Source organism: Staurois parvus, unplaced genomic scaffold (assembly GCF_062004578.1).
Source record: "Staurois parvus isolate SC_StPar_1 unplaced genomic scaffold, SC_StPar_1.0 ptg002329l, whole genome shotgun sequence".
In the NCBI taxonomy this organism is placed as follows: Eukaryota; Metazoa; Chordata; class Amphibia; order Anura; family Ranidae; genus Staurois; species Staurois parvus.
The window spans coordinates 363,616-384,945 of record NW_028320125.1 but is presented as its reverse complement, the minus strand read 5'-3'; the positions used below and the strand labels follow the sequence as shown (position 1 = coordinate 384,945).

General features: G+C 38.6%; 1 protein-coding gene across 1 annotated transcript; it reads right to left on the bottom strand.

Moving 5' to 3' along the window:
* Positions 1–229: 229 nt before the first annotated feature.
* LOC149431245 (serine/threonine-protein kinase SBK1-like) lies at positions 230–21,084 on the bottom strand. Its single transcript, XM_089665766.1, has 6 exons — positions 20,922–21,084; positions 19,149–19,351; positions 18,029–18,541; positions 3,468–3,636; positions 845–1,041; positions 230–397 (listed from the first exon to the last, which is right to left on the bottom strand). Exons 1-6 carry the CDS (start codon positions 21,082–21,084, stop codon positions 230–232), a joined length of 1,413 nt encoding a protein of 470 aa, XP_089521892.1.
* Between the last annotated feature and the right edge of the window lie 246 nt (positions 21,085–21,330).

The following is a 21,330-nucleotide window of genomic DNA, read 5'->3' as shown; positions in this document are numbered from 1 at the left end:
TAGGAGAATTGTGCATCTGGAAATTAGCAAAAGTTTTATATTTTTCATCATCGGGAATGACATCCTCCCATGGAAGCTTCCCAGTAAGTAAACAATAGATGTCTGCTCCAAAAGCCCGCACATCAAGGCTGCCATCCATAACCAAGCCACCAGAAGTGTCAACCTCATACATTTCTGGAATCATGTAGGACACGGTGCAACAATTGCCTCTAATCACCGTCCCTTTGACCTAAGCAAGCCCAAAGTCTGTAAGCTTGATGGAATGGCAGTCCTGGCCAAACACTAAAACATTGTTTGGTTTCAAATCCCTGTGTACCAGTCCTTTTGCTGTTATGAATTTAAGAGCATTGGAGATCTGTTCAGCACACCTCTTTACTGCGTCTTCTGGAATTCCCAACTAAAATAAATAAATAAATAAAACCAAGATACAGTAAATGTTAAATACAGTATTGAGAATATAAGGAAAAAATCAGAATACTTATCCAGAAGCAGGAAATTCAGAATATTTATCCAGAAACAATTACATTATATGTATAGCCATAACTTTTTAAGTTTTAAACTACGGATGGATTCTTTTACCATATGTATGTCTGTATGTGCTCAGAACTAGTAAGAGTAGTCAGAACAAAAGGAAAGTGAAAATATTTCAACATGGACACCTCTACTAATGCCAACTAAGAGAGTTTCCTCTCACGTCTTGTTGCATCTCTAGGAGAGGAAGTGAAAGTGAAATCTTTCCAAAGGGATACAGACAACATAAAATAAATTACCAGGATTTAAATCTTCTTGACTCTATCCAAACCTAAGAAAAAGCAATTCCATACTTATATCCTAATGCACTTACATGTGGTATAATCATGGAGAGCAGATCACCAAAAGGTTCTTGGGCAAACACAAAGTGGTCGGTAGTGGTGAAGGTGGGGCCATACCATCCGATGATGTTGGAATGAATTGAAAGTAAACACGAAATACTGAACTCCCGGAGGAAAGACCGCTGAGTGGTTCCGTTTTTATCCAGGACCTTCAATGCCATTCTTCGACCTGTGCAAAAAAGAAAAAAAATTATTTAACTTAGATCAAGAATTAGATATTTTAATCTGTTACTTCTGTATGTTTAACTTGAAAATCATTCTAACCAGTGTTAGAATTAGTATTATGCTTCATTTAAAACTAAACTTCAGCCTCACCAGCAGTCAGCTGTGCTGGCTTCTCTCCTGTACTCAGATTTCCAACTTTGATTTCACTGCACACTGTGAGATTCTCACAATGTGCATTGGAAGCTGCAAGTCAGATAAAGTTCCGCCTCATTTCCTGGTTGGATGGACGTCCAGCATTTTTAGCACCATATCCTCCCCAGCCTGACTGTCCATCGCCTGTTTCATTCTTTGAATTTCTGTTAGTTTAATCCTATAGAACTGAGCTCCGCATGTGATCATTATCTAGGGTAGTCTGCATGCAAATACAGCCTGTCTAGGAATGCCCACTCCTCCAGACAGATATGTACCTATCAATACATTTTGGTATTTACACAACTGCTCCTAAGAGTCAATCCAATATTCCAAACGTAAACATTCAGATATGGCCCAACTACACTAATTTATCCACAGACCATTTATTTTCACAAAACCAACTCAAACGTTTACCACAATTAAGGTCAGCTCTGGGCATACCACCCGAAACTCATTATCAATATATCCAAATTGCACACTGTCTTAAATGTAATCCCCAGCTACGTACATTCATACCTAAAGCCATTATCTCATACTACTCACCTACCTCAAAGGGCACAAAAGGTATATCTATCTTTTATAACGTTTTACAAGAAAAAATATGCCTTTCACCATTCCATCTCTTTTCAAAAATGTAAATGTGACCTAGGTTACCAATACCCCATATTGCAATGGAAATTTGATCTTATGTCTATATACGAGGCCATCAAATGCACATCATTATGGGAATTAACTCAAAACGTAGTCCAAAGTAGATACCTCACTCCTATCAGGACTGCCAAATTTAGTGCTGATACATCACCAGTCTGTTGGAGACAATGCGGTTCCTCGGGCTCTCTAATACATATCTTATGGGAATGTCCCCATTTAACACCCTTTTGGTCCCCTGTATTCCGTTTAATTAATCAAGTTTTTTTTACTCGCCTGATATAACCCTACTTAACCTTAATATTGATACTTTACCAAGAAGGTCCCATAAAGTAGTCACACACATTCTACTAGCAGCTAGAATCAATATTACTAAACATTGGAAAACTTCCAATGTGCCAACAGTGTTAGATGTAATTAAAAGGGTTCAGGACCATTACACTTTCCTACTACTCTTAGTGCCCGACAGAAAGGGTTACTTAAGTCAGAAACAGGCAAGGGTAGAAGAAAAGAGACAGGAGGCGCCCGTCTGAGTGTAGTAATAACACTGTATTTAATAGCAAAGGATTAAAAACACTCACAAAGGAAGTAATAAAACAAGCTCCTCTGTATATATGAGAGATAACCGTTCCTCAAAAGGTCCTGCAGGGACCACCGGTGGTTGGTGCAATAGTAGCTGGGCTGATGGAGATGGTGAGAGATACTGTAGTGGTCAATCCTACAGAATGGTGGTGTTGTAGAGCCGATCCAGCGGCGTTTGTGCAGGAAGGAGCCTAGTAACCAGCCTGGAACACAGCGGCAGGATGTGACATCACAGGAAGAGGCAGAGGGTCAGTGGGGAGGTAGAGCACAGACGTGGGAAAGTCAGGCTACGCGCCCGGAGACTCTAGTTCCTTCTATTGGCCTCAATGCCTTCTACAGGCATGGGACTACTGGTCATTCTGGTACAAATCACATATTCCTTATTAGAGTTTGGTGCTTTTTTTGTCCATCTCATAATACTTTCTTCTTCCTTCTCATTCTAATCCTTGATCCCTCCTCAAGCTCATTTCTGAATCTATCATTGTCCCGTAACTCAAGGTCAATTATGTTTTGAAAATTTAAGGTTGTTTCAACATTACCCTTGTTGTATTATTTATACTGCTTGTTATATTATATTAAGATGCTACAATGTCTTATAACTGTCACTTGTATTCTCTATTGTCAAGCTATTAATTAGAAACAATACTTTGCCCAACGAAACAATGTTGTATACTACGTTTCCTTTTTCCTTTAATAAAAATGATTGAAAAGAGTCAGACCAATGCTTGGTTCCCTGAAACAAATCTTGCTAGCATTTATTAATCTTTTAAAAATGTTGTATTTATAGAGATATAATACATTCTATCATTGGGCCATATTTGTTCAATTCATATACTGTACCTGCTATTATTCATTAATAGTGTTGCTCGGGGATTCTACTTTGCTGCTCTTTTTATTTTAAAGCAAGTCTACAATTAGTGACCTCTATATCTCACAGATCAATTTTCCATGCATATACATAAATATTTGTAGAGGATATTGAAATGGTGGTTAGATTAATTCACTGACCTGTATGCCTGAAATTTGCAAAAAATACTTTTCCAAATCCACCTTCTCCAAGTTCCTTCACAATGAGGATGTGCTCCTGTAGGTCAACCTTCTGTAGTCCTTGTGTGTAGAAGGAGACCATTCGATCCAGAAGATATTCCATATCATGAGCAATGGAGGCCATAGCGTCCTGGAGAGACCAAATAGAAAAATTGTTACATTATTAGACAGAAAACAAATCTTTGAAAAGAAACTATAGAAATGTATCAAATATGTATAGTGTTACCTTAAGTTATATACCTATAAATATGAAATGTTCAGTAGAGCTCCTCATCTAAAGGTATGTGACTCAGAAATAATATTTGGACACTAAAGTGAGAGCTCAAGCACACCAGAAACTTACGGAGTACATTGAAAGGACATAAATATGGAAAGCCAGCAATCTATTTATAAAACAGGAGAATTATCAAGCAAGGGTATAACTTGATCAACTACAAAAACAAATGGAAAAGTCAAGAAATATAGTAATCTATGAATATATCCAATAGTTACCAGGTCAGTTGTGTGTGGTTGCCTCTCATCAACTGGAGGGATCAAACAACTCATCTTTTGCTTGAGTGTCTGGAAGGGAATGTAGTCAACTTTGGCCAGAATTTATGGAAAAGAGAATCTGTTACCAGAAACAACTTGGTGGCCCCAATATTTCAGGCAGACACTACCATGCAAAGACTAAACATACCATAAGGATGTGTAAAATTAGATCAAATGGGGTGCCACACCAAACCTAAATGTGAAAAAAGGGAAGCGGCTCTTTACAGTTTAAACTACTGTGTCATTTTTTTATATAAAGGCGCTCAACCCACTAAAAATAAATGCATTCCCAATACATCACAGTGCTAATATTGTTAAATAATAATCAAAACATGATCTAAATAATGTCCAATAAATACATCAAAGTGCTAACATGATTAATTAATCTCAAACATAATTCATAAATTAAAAAGTGTCCACAAATAAAAGTCCATCGACTTATTGTTTCATCCACTTGTGGGCCCAACACCTGTGTAAATTCCACTTGCTGCCGATTCACCACCACGTGCATTAAAATGAAATGCTTACCAGATCCATAATAATTCATGCATATCCCAAAATCAAGGAGGAAGCAGACGCCACCAGGATCTTCTTCTCGAATAAACCGGTATGACAATACACTCACTCAGGAAACAAAGATGCTTCCCATAGTGTAGTAAATTTTATTAAATCCAAAAAGGTTAAAGAATAAAAATACTCTCACATTTAAAAGTGCCGCTCCCGGCAGTTGCACAGTGCGTATTTGTGGCTAAATCTCCAAGCACTGCAGGTCCAAGTGACGTAATCAGGGACTGGATATGACAACAGCCAGGCCTCAATGTATTTTGTGGAATCATGTTATCAGGAAGGACCATTTTAGAATATTCTTATATACCCACAGACCGGAGGATAGTGCTAATCAATTAACCCTTCACTCTAATTCACCCCTTCTTACAATGGTCACCATAATCACCCCATCAAGGTGGATTGCATGAAAAACACTTACATTAAACCTCCATAATACATTTATAACTTACATTAAAAAAAAAAAAAATACACTTGTCCAAAACCACAGGTCCTTAAGTGGTGGAAAATAGGATATCACCCAAGAAAAAACAATATTTTGAATGTCCCCATATACTCAATATCTGATGAAAAAATAATAAGACTTCCCCAAAATATTTTTTTAAAATCTAAATGAATATATATTAAAAAATATTATAAATAATTAAGAAATGTGTGCCCAGGGGATATAATTACTCCATGAACCATCTTGTGGTCAGAAAAGAGTACTACATCTATCTCAAAAAACCTAATTATTAATAAAAATTAAAATGACTAAAAATTGTTTAAAAAGCTATTTAAATCAATATCAGTGTTTAGACCACATGGAACCAAAGTATCAAGTTCATGAATCCATTTTGTTTCATTATGGGATACCCTAAAATGATTGATGCCTAAACTCTTTCTTGATATTATTAATGTGTTCATTGATTCTTTTATATAACCATCTATTGGTTCTCCCTACATACTTCAATCAACAAGGACGGGAAATAAGGTAACTTACAAACTTCACATTACATGTAATGAATTTGTCAATCTTATAAATCCTTCCAGCAGAGAACTGAAATTTCTCCACTTTTCTATTTTTATTCATATTTTTGATGACCCTACAAGACAAACATCTGCCACACCTAGATATAGTCATAGAACACTACCCTTTCCAAGAACTTAACCTCTCTCTTAGGGGAAACTAACACATTTTTTGCAATTAGCTTTATTGTAAATAAACGTGGGCTTCGTAGGGAGAATCTTTCTTAAAGTATGGTCTTTCAACAAAATGGGCCAAAATTTCTTAACAATTTCTCAATCTGTCTATATTGTAAATTGAAGTCTGTAATGAAGGTAAGCTCATTCCTTTTATTATTAATCTACTTATTCTAGAGGAGTTTTTCTCTGTTCATTTAATTTATCTCATTACGGACCTTTTCTAAATCCTTCTTCTTATAGAGTTCCTGCAAGAATCTTTGCATATCCGTCGGTTTCATAAAGTCTACCTGACTATCACAATTTCTTCTAAAGCATACAAACTGCCCCTTTGGGATGGCCCTAATCCATCCTGGGTGGTGACAGCTCCGTGTGGCAATGTACCCATTTCTATCCACTTCCTTGAAATGTATCCCAGTGGACAATTTATTACCCATCTTAAAAATTTCTAGGTCCAAAAATTCCACCCTCTCTCTGTTCCATGTTCCAACTTAATATCATAGGCATTCTCATTCAATTGGGTGAAGAACTGAAACTTCTCCATTGTTCCCTCCCAAATGATGATGATATCAATAGATCTATACAGTTTTAATGGCGGCCATGGATCAGAGAACACTTCTTACTCCTCCAATTTATTGAGAAATATTTTGGCTACCTTTGGAGCATATCTTGCCCTCATAGCCACACCCTTAATTTAGTTTCAAAATTCTCCCTGGTGCCAAAAGTAATTGTTTCCCATGGCCATATTTAGCTGTTCATTTATCAAGCAGTAGTAAATGACCGCTGCTCAGTTCTCCGGCATTCTCGGAGAACACAGTTCTCCTGTGAATGCCTTTTATGAAACAGTGTAGATCTCTTATCTGAATGAAGGGAGAATGATCTGCAAATGCTGGAATGGCTGCTTTTACTATAATCTCGTGAGATTACAGTAAGAGATCAGTCAAACACCGTTTACTAAATTATCGCTGCTTAGTTTGCAGTTCCTCCGATTCTCCAGCTTGGGCTGGAGAATCTGGAGGGAGAACACAGATCGCCAGTGAAGGGCTGATATCGCTCCTTCATATACTGTCCATCTGTGTGCTGAGATGATCAGCGGAGAACATGTGCTCCACTGATCATCTCTTTTTCCTAAACCACTAATGATCGGAAATCAGCAACGATCCTCAGGATCGCCTCTGATCTCTGTTTCATACCATCATCCTGATCACCACCATACCCCATACCATCATCCTGATCACTGTCATACCCCATACCAGCATCCTGATCACTGTCATACCTCATACCAGCATCCTGATCTCCATCATATCGCCTACCAGCATCCTGATCATCACCATACCCTGGGGGATATGATCTCCATGTATAATACATAAGGGGGGGATATGATCTCCATGTATAATACATAAGGGGGGATATGATCTCCATGTATAATACATAAGGGAGGATATGATCTCCATGTATAATACATAAGGGGGGAATATGATCTCCATGTATAATACATAAGGGGGGATATGATCTCCATGTATAATACATAAGGGGGGATATGATCTCCATGTATAATACATAAGGGGGGATATGATCTCCATGTATAATACATAAGGGGGATATGATCTCCATGTATAATACATAAGGGAGGATATGATCTCCATGTATAATACATAAGGGGGGATATGATCTCCATGTATAATACATAAGGGGAGGGATATGATCTCCATGTATAATCCATAAGGGGGGGATATGATCTCCATGTATAATACATAAGGGAGGATATGATCTCCATGAATAATACATAAGGGGGGTATGATCTCCATGTATAATACATAAGGGGGATATGATTTCCATGTATAATACATAAGGGGGATATAATCACTATTAGAGATGAGCGAATTTTTCAAAAATTCGATTTGGCTGATTCGGCGAATTCCAGGAAGAAATTTGATTCGATGCGAATTAATTCGCTACGAAGTTAACTTATAAAAAGGGTTTCTAGGCTTCAGAGAGCCTTTAAATGAGTGCAGAACACTGTACCTTTAATTTAAATGCCCTTGGAGATGAGGAAGGAGAAGGAGAAGGAGAAGGATGAGAAGAAGGAGAAGGAGAAGGATGAGAAGAAGGAGAAGGATGAGAAGAAGGAGAAGGAGAAGGAGAAGGAGGAGAAGGAGAAGGATGAGAAGAAGGAGAAGGAGAAGGATGAGAAGAAGGAGAAGGAGAAGGATGAGAAGAAGGAGAAGGATGAGAAGAAGGATGAGAAGAAGGAGAAGGATGAGAAGAAGGAGAAGGAGAAGGATGAGAAGAAGGAGAAGGAGAAGGATGAGAAGAAGGAGAAGGATGAGAAGAAGGATGAGAAGAAGGAGAAGGAGAAGGATGAGAAGAAGGATGAGAAGAAGGAGAAGGATGAGAAGAAGGATGAGAAGAAGGAGAAGGATGAGGAGAAGGATGAGAAGAAGGAGAAGGATGAGAAGAAGGACAGTTCTGTGACAGTTTCTGTCTATTTCTGACAGTTCTGGGACATTCACTCCATACAGCAGTTGAAACATTGTATCTATTTGTTTCCATAAATGACATTCTGCAGATACACTTAGAGGAGCGCTGCAGATACACTTTTTGCCGGCTTGGAATTATTCTTATTTTCATCCTACTTCTTCTTCTTCTTCTTCATCCTCATCTTCTTCTTCTTCTGAGGATGAGGATGAGGATGAAGAAGTAGAAGAAGAAGAAGAAGTAGGATGAAAATAAGAATTCCAAACCGGCAAAAAGTGTATGTGCAGAGTTCCTCTATTTCTGACAGTTCTCTGACAGCTTCTTCACATGTACAGCGGTTGAAACATCTGTATCCTAAATGTAAACTAATAGATACAATGTTTCAACCGCTAAACATGTGTTCCTTCTGTCAGAGAACTGTCAGAAATAGCGGAGCTCTCTGCAGGGACACTTTTGCCGGCTGATCGGGAAAAATCCGATTCGCGCACCCGAAGTAGGCAAATATTCGGATTCGACGCGAATCAAATTTTTACTGAAATTCGTATCGAATTCCACTTCGCCTGGTTCGATTCGCTCATCTCTAATCACTATGTATAATACATTAGGGGGGATATGATCTCCATGTATAATACATAAGGGGGGATATGATCTCCATGTATAATATATAAGGGGGGATATGATCTCCATGTATAATACATAAGGGGGGATATGATCTCCATGTATAATACATAAGGGGGGTATGATCACCGTGTATAATACATAAGGGGGGATATGATCTCCATGTATAATACATAAGGGGGGATATGATCTCCATGTATAATACATAAGGGGGGATATGATCTCCATGTATAATACATAAGGGGGGATATGATCTCCATGTATAATAAATAAGGGGGGATATAATCTCCATGTATAATAAATAAGGGGGGATATGATCTCCATGTACAATACATAAGGGGGATATGATCTCCATGTATAATACATAAGGGCGGATATGATCTCCATGTATAATACATAAGGGAGGGGGATATGATCTCCATGTATAATACATAAGGGAGGGGGATATGATCTCCATGTATAATACATAAGGGGGGATATGATCACCATGTATAATACATAAGGGGGGGATATGATCTCCATGTATAAAACATAAGGGGATATGATCTCCATGTATAATACATAAGGGGGGGATATGATCTCCATGTATAATACATAAGGGGGATATGATCACCATGTATAATACATAAGGGGTGATATGATCTCCATGTATAATACATAAGGGGGGATATGATCTCCATGTATAATACATAAGGGGGGATATGATCTCCATGTATAATACATAAGGGGGGGGGGGTATGATCCCAATGTATAATACATAAGGGGGGTATGATCTCCATGTATAATACATAAGGGGAGATATGATCTCCATGTATAATACATAAGGGGAGATATGATCTCCATGTATAATACATAAGGGAGGATATGATCACCATGTATAATACATAAGGGGGGGATATGATCTCCATGTATAATACATAAGGGGGGATATGATCTCCATGTATAATACATAAGGGGGGATATGATCTCCATGTATAATACATAAGGGGGATATGATCTCCATGTATAATACATAAGGGGGATATGATCTCCATGTATAATACATAAGGGGGATATGATCTCCATGTATAATACATAAGGGGGGATATGATCTCCATGTATAATACATAAGGGGGGGATATGATCTCCATGTATAATACATAAGGGGTGATATGATCTCCATGTATAATACATAAGGGGGGATATGATCTCCATGTATAATACATAAGGGGGGGGGGGGTATGATCTCCATGTATAATACATAAGGGGGGGATATGATCACCATGTATAATACATAAGGGGGGATATGATCTCCATGTATAATACATAAGGGGGATATGATCACCATGTATAATACATAAGGGGGGATATGATCTACATGTATAATACATAAGGGGGGTATGATCTCCATGTATAATACATAAGGGAGGGGGATATGATCTCCATGTATAATACATAAGGGGGGATATGATCTCCATGTATAATACATAAGGGGGATATGATCTCCATGTATAATACATAAGGGGGATACAATCTCCATGTATAATACATAAGGGAGGATATGATCTCCATGTATAATACATAAGGGGGATATGATCTCCATGTATAATACATAAGGGGGGATATGATCTCCATGTATAATACATAAGGGGGGATATGATCTCCATGTATAATACATAAGGGGGGATATGATCTCCATGTACAATACATAAGGGGGGATATGAGCTCCATGTATAAATACATAAGGGGGGATATGATCTCCATGTATAATACATAAGGGGGATATGATCTCCATGTATAATACATAAGGGGGGATATGATCTCCATGTATAATATATAAGGGGGGATATGATCTCCATGTATAATACATAAGGGGGGATATGATCTCCATGTATAATACATAAGGGGGGATATGATCTCCATGTATAATACATAAGGGGGGATATGATCTCCATGTATAATAAATAAGGGGGGATATAATCTCCATGTATAATAAATAAGGGGGGATATGATCTCCATGTACAATACATAAGGGGGATATGATCTCCATGTATAATACATAAGGGAGGGGGATATGATCTCCATGTATAATACATAAGGGGGGATATGATCTACATGTATAATACATAAGGGGGGTATGATCTCCATGTATAATACATAAGGGAGGGGGATATGATCTCCATGTATAATACATAAGGGGGGATATGATCTCCATGTATAATACATAAGGGGGATATGATCTCCATGTATAATACATAAGGGGGATACAATCTCCATGTATAATACATAAGGGAGGATATGATCTCCATGTATAATACATAAGGGGGATATGATCTCCATGTATAATACATAAGGGGGGATATGATCTCCATGTATAATACATAAGGGGGGATATGATCTCCATGTATAATACATAAGGGGGGATATGATCTCCATGTACAATACATAAGGGGGGATATGAGCTCCATGTATAAATACATAAGGGGGGATATGATCTCCATGTATAATACATAAGGGGGATATGATCTCCATGTATAATACATAAGGGGGGATATGATCTCCATGTATAATATATAAGGGGGGATATGATCTCCATGTATAATACATAAGGGGGGATATGATCTCCATGTATAATACATAAGGGGGGATATGATCTCCATGTATAATACATAAGGGGGGATATGATCTCCATGTATAATAAATAAGGGGGGATATAATCTCCATGTATAATAAATAAGGGGGGATATGATCTCCATGTACAATACATAAGGGGGATATGATCTCCATGTATAATACATAAGGGAGGGGGATATGATCTCCATGTATAATACATAAGGGGGGATATGATCACCATGTATAATACATAAGGGGGGGATATGATCTCCATGTATAAAACATAAGGGGATATGATCTCCATGTATAATACATAAGGGGGGGATATGATCTCCATGTATAATACATAAGGGGGATATGATCACCATGTATAATACATAAGGGGTGATATGATCTCCATGTATAATACATAAGGGGGGATATGATCTCCATGTATAATACATAAGGGGGGATATGATCTCCATGTATAATACATAAGGGGGGGGGGTATGATCCCAATGTATAATACATAAGGGGGGTATGATCTCCATGTATAATACATAAGGGGAGATATGATCTCCATGTATAATACATAAGGGGGGATATGAGCACCATGTATAATACATAAGGGAGGATATGATCACCATGTATAATACATAAGGGGGGGATATGATCTCCATGTATAATACATAAGGGGGGATATGATCTCCATGTATAATAAATAAGGGGGGATATAATCTCCATGTATAAAAAATAAGGGGGGAAATGATCTCCATGTACAATACATAAGGGGGATATGATCTCCATGTATAATACATAAGGGGGATATGATCACCATGTATAATACATAAGGGAGGGGGATATGATCTCCATGTATAATACATAAGGGAGGGGGATATGATCTCCATGTATAATACATAAGGGGGGATATGATCACCATGTATAATACATAAGGGGGGGATATGATCTCCATGTATAAAACATAAGGGGATATGATCTCCATGTATAATACATAAGGGGGGGATATGATCTCCATGTATAATACATAAGGGGGATATGATCACCATGTATAATACATAAGGGGTGATATGATCTCCATGTATAATACATAAGGGGGGATATGATCTCCATGTATAATACATAAGGGGGGATATGATCTCCATGTATAATACATAAGGGGGGGGGGTATGATCCCAATGTATAATACATAAGGGGGGTATGATCTCCATGTATAATACATAAGGGGAGATATGATCTCCATGTATCATACATAAGGGGGGATATGAGCACCATGTATAATACATAAGGGAGGATATGATCACCATGTATAATACATAAGGGGGGGATATGATCTCCATGTATAATACATAAGGGGGGATATGATCTCCATGTATAATACATAAGGGGGGATATGATCTCCATGTATAATACATAAGGGGGATATGATCTCCATGTATAATACATAAGGGGGGATATGATCTCCATGTATAATACATAAGGGGGATATGATCTCCATGTATAATACATAAGGGGGGATATGATCTCCATGTATAATACATAAGGGGGGGATATGATCTCCATGTATAATACATAAGGGGTGATATGATCTCCATGTATAATACATAAGGGGGGATATGATCTCCATGTATAATACATAGGGGGGGATATGATCTCCATGTATAATACATAAGGGGGGGGGGGGTATGATCTCCATGTATAATACATAAGGGGGGGATATGATCACCATGTATAATACATAAGGGGGGATATGATCTCCATGTATAATACATAAGGGGGATATGATCACCATGTATAATACATAAGGGGGGATATGATCTACATGTATAATACATAAGGGGGGTATGATCTCCATGTATAATACATAAGGGAGGGGGATATGATCTCCATGTATAATACATAAGGGGGGATATGATCTCCATGTATAATACATAAGGGGGATATGATCTCCATGTATAATACATAAGGGGGGATATGATCTCCATGTATAATACATAAGGGGGGGATATGATCTCCATGTATAATACATAAGGGGGGATATGATCTCCATGTATAATACATAAGGGGGGATATGATCTCCATGTACAATACATAAGGGGGGATATGAGCTCCATGTATAAATACATAAGGGGGGATATGATCTCCATGTATAATACATAAGGGGGATATGAGCTCCATGTATAAATACATAAGGGGGGGATATGATCACCATGTGTAATACATAAGGGGGGATATGATCTCCATGTATAATACATAAGGGGGGATATGATCTCCATGTATAATACATAAGGGGGGATATGATCTCCATCTATAATACATAAGGGGAGATATGATCTCCATGTATAATACATAAGGGGGGATATGATCTCCATGTATAATACATAAGGGGGGGTTATGATCTCCATGTATAATACATAAGGGGGGATATGAGCACCATGTATAATACATCATCACAGAGGACAAGGGGGTGCTCTTTATGTCTGGAGGAAAAGAAATGTAATCTCCAAACACGGAAAGGTTTCTTCACAGTGAGAGCTGTGTGAATGTGGAATAGACTCCCTCCAGAGTTGGTTGTGGCCAGCTCAGTGGATTGCTGTAGGAAAGTCCTGGATTCTTTCTTGGATACACAGAATATAACTGGATGTAACATTTATAGGGAAAGTTGATCCAGGGAATATCCGATTGCCTTTCGGGGGATCAGGAAGGAATTTTTTTCCTGCAGGAGCAAATTGCATCGTGCTTTGCTGTTTTTTTGCCTTCCCCTGGATCAACTGTGGGTGTAGGATTATAACTTTTTTTTTCTATGGTTGAACTAGATGGACTTTTGTCTTTTTTCAGCCACACTAACTGTAATATGTAATCCAAATTTAAAGGTATGCGCTAATAACAAACTTATACAAAAGTGTATATCATCATCCAAAAAACATTAGTGTTTTAAATAAATTATAGTGTCCAAACATAAATTAGTGTCCAAAAAAATATATATATCTTCAGTGACTTGAACCAATTGTGAGAAATCCACTACCAAAGGAGATTAAATGAACTCACCAGAGCTAATGGCTGGTCAGATAATAAACCAGCAACAGCGCTTGTGCTCTGGGAGCAATGAACCCGATGTCCAAATAGATATGGTGATGTTTCAGATACTTCCAGATAATAATAATCACAGCCAAACAACTTTGCAGTCCAAGCTCTTATGATGAACTTCTCCACTCTCTCATACCTCCATGAGAGCATGCAGTACACTCAGGGACAAAAAAGAGAACATAATGGTGCAATACTTTTTTTCATTTATCTCTTTAATAAAAAAGGTATAAGGAAACTCACAATGAAGGTGTCCAACAGACACCGACTTCAATCGCAAAAAAGGGTTGAGATACAGTTAACGCTCACCGCAGATCTCTCCCATACAGAACAGAACAGCAAGGCTCTCTAACGTCCACATCAAGTAGGCTACGCCCAACCGGTTTCGTCACACCGACGTCATCAAGGGGTGGGATATGCTGCTGACACTTTGGTGTTTTTTGTAAGTGGCGCTTTTTTCTTTTTTAATTTGGTATTAACTGTAATATGTAATTATGTAACTTTACTGTTTGATTTGGATTTTATTGTCATTCAATATTATTTCCAGACAATTTCTATACTAGATCGGTCCACTTTAATTTATATATATTTGTTATGCTTGCTATGTTTCCCCTTTTAATTAATTGGGTTCTTTATATTGATGGTTTTACTATTGTCAGCACTACTTCACCCTCATTTTTTCAGCCAAATGATGGCTACAACGCGGTGTTCCAGTTATAGGAGGGCATCATATGACATCCTCCAGAATACACCCCCCCCTTCCCCACGCGCACCCCCAGTGGTGCTGTCCATGATCGCTGTGTCCTACGGAAACAGCTGATCACATGGTGAGGTAAAAGGCCAATCACAGCATCCTTTTACCACCTGATCATATAACAATAATGGGGCCCAAATACATCCATCCTATGTGAATGAGTATAGTGTACACAGTGACCCTACTCATGTAAATGACAAACCACAATAAAGATAAAGATACAAAAGACACCCCAGTGCTTGACAAGTCCTTTATTAACTGCTACCCACCCAACAACTGCACATAAATGGCCGGGTGGGAGCTTTCCTGTTCTGAGAGAACGGTGCGCTCCTGTGATGGAGGTGTCTGTCGGACACAGCACATCACAGACCGGGATATGGGCGCTGTGATTGGCCCTCCTCAGCACATGTTGGCTTTGTCCAATCACAGTCATCATTCAAGACATGTGTCTCTGTGTTGGCTTTACCCGCCGAGCTCAGTGAGAGCTCAGTGCGGGGGGGGATGCTGCGGACCTGTGAAAGCTCTATACAGAGAACGCAAAGATTGCTGCCATCCCCACACAGTACATGAAGCACCATCTGTCCCTGTCCAAGTGTCACATCAACATCTGTGCCAGTGCAACATAAACATCTATCCCAGTATACCAATGTCACATCAATATCTGTCACAGTGTACCAGAGTACAAAACATCTGCAATTGGGTTCCAACCGCAACATCCACATCAGTCGGTGTCCCGGTGGGTGATCAACATCTGTCACAATGTACAAATGCACATAAACATCTGACAATGTACTAGTGTCCCACCAATAAATAAAAAATATTAAAATGCCCCCATCCCCCTGTGCAAAGGCGAAAGCATGCATTGGGGTCCTGTACACATATGTAAATGGTGATTGCACCACACATGTGAGGTATTGTCGTGAATGTCAGAGCGAGAGCGATAATTCTAGTACCAGACCTCCTCTGTAACTCTAAACTGGTAATGTGCAAAGGCTTGCAAAACGTTGTCTATGGAGATTTTTAATTACTGAAGTTTGGTGCCATTTCACAAGCGTGTACAATTTTAAACTGCAGCATGTTTGGTATCTCTTTACTCAACGCAGCACCATACTTTATATTTTACAAAAATATTGCTATTATATTGTGTTTGTGTGCAATAAAATATAATAAAGTGTATATTTTCATTAGTGTGTAAAATTGCGTTTGAGAAACCGCTGCGCAAATACCATGTGACATAGAAATTTGCAAAACCCGCTATTGTATTCTCTATGGCCTCTACTAAAAAAATATGTAATGTTTGGGGGATCGAAGTTCTAGCAAAAATACAGATTTTTACTTGTAAACAAAAAAAGTGTCAGAAGACAGCCTGGCCTTAAAGTGGATAACACCTGAAGGTTCTTCTTAGATGTTGGGCCTCTCTGTGGCCTCTATGTGGCTAAGGCTGTGAAAAAGTCTCACACATGGGGTATCGCCATACTCAGGAGAATCAGCAGAATGTGTTTTAGGGTGTAAATGGAAGCATGCCTATGCCGTGTGAGAGAAATAATTTATTATGACATTTTTGTGGAAAAAAAATATTTAATTTCCTCTTTTTCCAAACAAATTGTGAAAAAAATAACTTCAAAAAACTTGCCATGCCTCTTACTAAATACCTTGGACCATCTACATTCCAGAAAAGAGGTAATTTGGGAGTTATTTGTACTGTCCTGGCATGTTAGGGCCTCAAGAAATGAGATAGGCTGTCAGTACATCAGGTATGATCAATTATCAATGATTGGTACCATAGCTTGTAGACTATAACATTCTCACAGACCAAATAATACGCACTGATTTGGGTTATTTTTACCAAAGAAATGTAGCAGTATACATTTTTATTAAAATGTATGAAGAAAAATATACATATTTGCAAAACTGTATAACAGGAACTTAGAAAAACAATTTTTCAAATTTGCAATCTTTTTCCATTTATAGGGCAAAAAAATAAAACACCCAGTGGTGATTAAATACCACCAAAAGATAGCTCTGTCTCCAAGAAATATTACCAAGTTCATATGGGTACAGTGCTGCATGACTGAGTAATTATCATTCAAAGTGCGACAGTCCTGAAAGCTGAAAATTGGCCTGGGCAGGAAGGGGGTGAATGTGCCCAGTATTGAGGTGATTCAAAATGAAAATCCCCAAAACGTCCCTCTTAAATATATTGTCAATCACGATGTCCACCACTATCCTGAGCTGTCATCAGCTATATAAAAACTTGCCCATGGCCATGTAGCTAGAAGTTACCGGCCATGTAAGTGAATAAGCCTGGTGATCTCAGTGGTTGGTAAGGATGAAGCTGGATCTACTCGCTACTTTTTAGCAACCATTGCCAGACAGAAGCAGTCACATTTGTCCACTCAAAATGGCCTAAACCTTCAGACAAATGCCTGAACAGCCACTTTTTAGTCTGAACTTTGGACTGAACACTGAGCTCATCCCTTTTCAGCAAATTGGTGTCTCTGCCATGTTGTCCTTCTGTGGCTCTGGACTTCTAGAATTGTCTGTAGATAAGACGTAAGACATGGAGCTGAGAGTAGACTTTATGGAAACACTACTCTGTGGGGTGTTATGGTGAGAAGCTTTACACAAGGGTTCTTTGGGTTGTACGGAAGATATGTTTTCTTTAGGATTGTCATCTTCTTTCCTTGTAGCTGAATGTGGATTTTCTTCTTTTCCAGCTTACATCGATATATTTTATGACTTCTGTAGTGTGACATCTTTCTGTGTGGTCAATGGCCAGAAGATCACCAAACATCCTTCTTAGCTTAATGGGAATTCTTCTCCATGATTTAGGAGGCTTCTCCATCTGGAAATTGTTCTGCCAGTTTACAAATCTTTTATAATCTGCATCATCAAGGATGGCCTCCTGCCATGGCATCTCTCCTGTAAGTAGGGAGAAGATGATGACACCAAACGCCCATACATCAAGGCTACTGTCCACAGCTAACCCATCTGACATGGCTGCTTTACACATCTCTGGAGCCATGAAAAAGGTGGTGCCACACTTTCTAGTTACAGTCCCTTTGACTTTAGTAAGGCCAAAGTCCGTCAGTTTGATACAATGGCACTCCCAGTCAAAAACTAAAATATTTTCTGGCTTGATGTCCAAATGTACCAGTCCTCTCTCTGATATGAATTCAAGGGCATCAGACATTTGCACAGCACACCGCTTTACTGCATCTTGTTCAATTCCCACCTAAAATTAAAAAAAAAATAAAATTGTGAGGTCACCCAAAAAATTCAAAAATCCATACTAGACCCATAATCGTAGCATGCAGCCTGGCTAGCCAGAAAAGGGGGGATACGGCACCTTTTATAAATGTTCGGGTGACTACTGTGATTAGGAATAAGTAATAGGAGAGAGTAGATTCAGATACAGATAGACAATTATGAGAGAAGATATAGATTAGGAAAGAGTAAAGAGTAAAGATGTGGATGGGGTTATTGGGTTGGGGGAGGGTGGGTGGGTGGGGTTAATTTGGGGTAAAATGGAAGTATGTATATGTGAAATATTTTTGTAATTAAATTGTTCTTTTTGTATTGGAAAAACAAATAAAAGATATAATAAAAAAGGAATAAGTGATGGGACATTCAACATATTGGAGTTTTAAGAAAAAGAGGAAAATGTAAAATTTCCAATGGAGAAGTTCAATGTCAACTTAGAGAGTTTCCTCTCAGTTTCTGTTGCATCTCTGGGACAGGAAGTGAAGGGAAATCTCCCCCTTAAAGGAAACAGACAGCATAAAATAAACGGAAAGACATTTGAACTCTCCTCTACATAAAACTAAGAAACATGTACTTACATGTGGTATGATCAGAGAGAAGAGATCACCAACCGGGGCCAGTTCTTGGGTAAAGGCGTAGTAGTCGTCGGTGGTGAAGGCGGTCCCATAACATCCGATGATGTTGGCATGAGATGATAGCAAGAATGAGATACTAAACTCCCGAAGAAAGGAATGCTGGCTGGTTCTTTTTTTGTCCAGGAGCTTCATTGCCATTGCTTGATCTGTGAAAATAAAAAGAATCTAACTTAGATGAAGAACTGGAAATTTGTAGCTAGTATTTATTTATCTTCACTTGAGATTCTCAAACATGTTAATAAGATCTGCTGATCCCAGGCTGAGAATATATTTTGCTTCATTTAAACCTAAACCTCAGCCTTACCAGCATACAGTTGTACAGGACCCTCTCCTGGACTGAAATGGCTTACTCTGATTCCACTGCACACTGTGAGATTCTCACAATGTGCATTAGAAGCTGCAGCCAGTCAGATAGAGCTCCGCCTCATATCCTGGCTGGAGGACATCCAGAACCATTACCATAGATTCCTCCACAGACTGACTGTTCCTGACCCACATTTATCATCCATTGGATTTCTGTATTTTCCATCTTGGAGGCTCCGCATCACATGGGATCATTATCTAGAGAGGTTTGCAGGCAAATACAGCTTGCTAGGAACGTCACTCCTCCAGACAGATGTGCACATATCAAAATACTTTGAGGGGGGTAAAGCTCCTCCCAAGAGCCAGCCCACTGACTGCTTACTGTCCAAAATAAAAACCTTCCAACATATATTAAAGTGGAACTACGCTGTATCTGAGCACCGCAATCCAAAAGGACTAATTCATTCATTTTTAATATTCAAAGCAAACTCCCCCATCCATCCATGTCTCCATGTTTTATTTTGCTGAGGAATCACATTTAAAAACTCCCCCTAGAATTTCAGTCTGTGGTCACCTTGAGCAAGGGGCAGATGATTCATGTAGCAACTACTTCCTGGAATCTATCTGCCTTTAGTTCAGGCATACAAGCAGGTGGGTGTGCTTAGCTGAGAAAACCCCTCCTGAAGACTCCAGGAATGTATGACATCATTTGCCTAGGCATAGAAACTAGGAAATGACTAAAGACATGTAAAAAATAGTTTAAAACCAGTAAATAGAATACACTTTCCTATCTCTTTTCTAATGCTAGCAGCATAAGGATAGGAAATAGTCAGTGTTGTTCAGAGAGTGAAGTTCCTCTTTCATGTTTTAAACTTTTTTTTATTTATAGAGATGTAATAAATTCTGGCATTGGGTCATATTTGCTCACTCCATATACTGTATCTGCTATTCTTCATTAATAGTGTTCCTCAGGGATTCTACTTTATTTATAAGATTGTATTGATTTTCACACAAAGAAAAATAAATCAATAAAAAATGTATGACATGAAAACATTAATATGGGTTATACAATTAGTTACAGCATAACAGTTCTCAGCTTTTACAGCCAAGATCGATAAGTCTCATAAAAAAAAAATATTCCTCAAAACCTTTGTGGGGTATAAAGACTAAAACAATCCCGGCTACGGCCACTTGGCTAACCAAGCAGCTTGCCATACCCCTGAGATCCATCACCATCAAATGTAAGTCAACTTGCCCAGCGACACGGCCATAGGCCATTACAGGTAACAATAACTACAAAAAACTCTCTACCTTGAACAGCGGTAAACACAAATTTCCTTGGAGTCTGCAGAAACTCCTGCCAAACCAAACCCCATGCAGTCCAGCTCCTCGCTAGTTGGCTCATTCACTCACCCATTTTCTTGTCCTTGGCCAATAATACTTTGCCATATCCGCCTCCTCCAATCTCTTTCACAATGAGATAGTACTCATGTACGTCTATCTGATGTATTCCTTGTGATGTGAAGGAAATAAGTCCATCTAGAAGACGTTCCACGTCATGGACAGCGGATGCCATAGTGTCTTGGAGAGCAAAAAGGGAAAAATGTGTTACGTTACTAAGCAGAAAACAAATCTTTAAAGAAAAACTGAAGACATTTGTCCCATATGAATACTGTTACCGGTAGTTTCTGTATATATCCATAGATATGAAATACTCAGTAGCCCTCCACATCATTATATATATGACTCGGTGGGTAGCTATCATTAGCCTAATCTAATTAGACTAGTGGACACTTTCATGTATTCTATGTACCATACCCTC

Coding starts and splice junctions, on each gene's coding strand:
- LOC149431245 (XM_089665766.1), bottom strand. CDS start 21,084: ATGGCATCCGCTGTCCATGACGTGGAACGTCTTCTAGATGGACTTATT. Junction 18,542..19,148: donor TCTCTCTGATCATACCACAT/GTAAGTACATGT, acceptor TTTTAATTTTAG/GTGGGAATTGAACAAGATGC. Junction 398..844: donor TCTCCATGATTATACCACAT/GTAAGTGCATTA, acceptor TATTTATTTTAG/TTGGGAATTCCAGAAGACGC.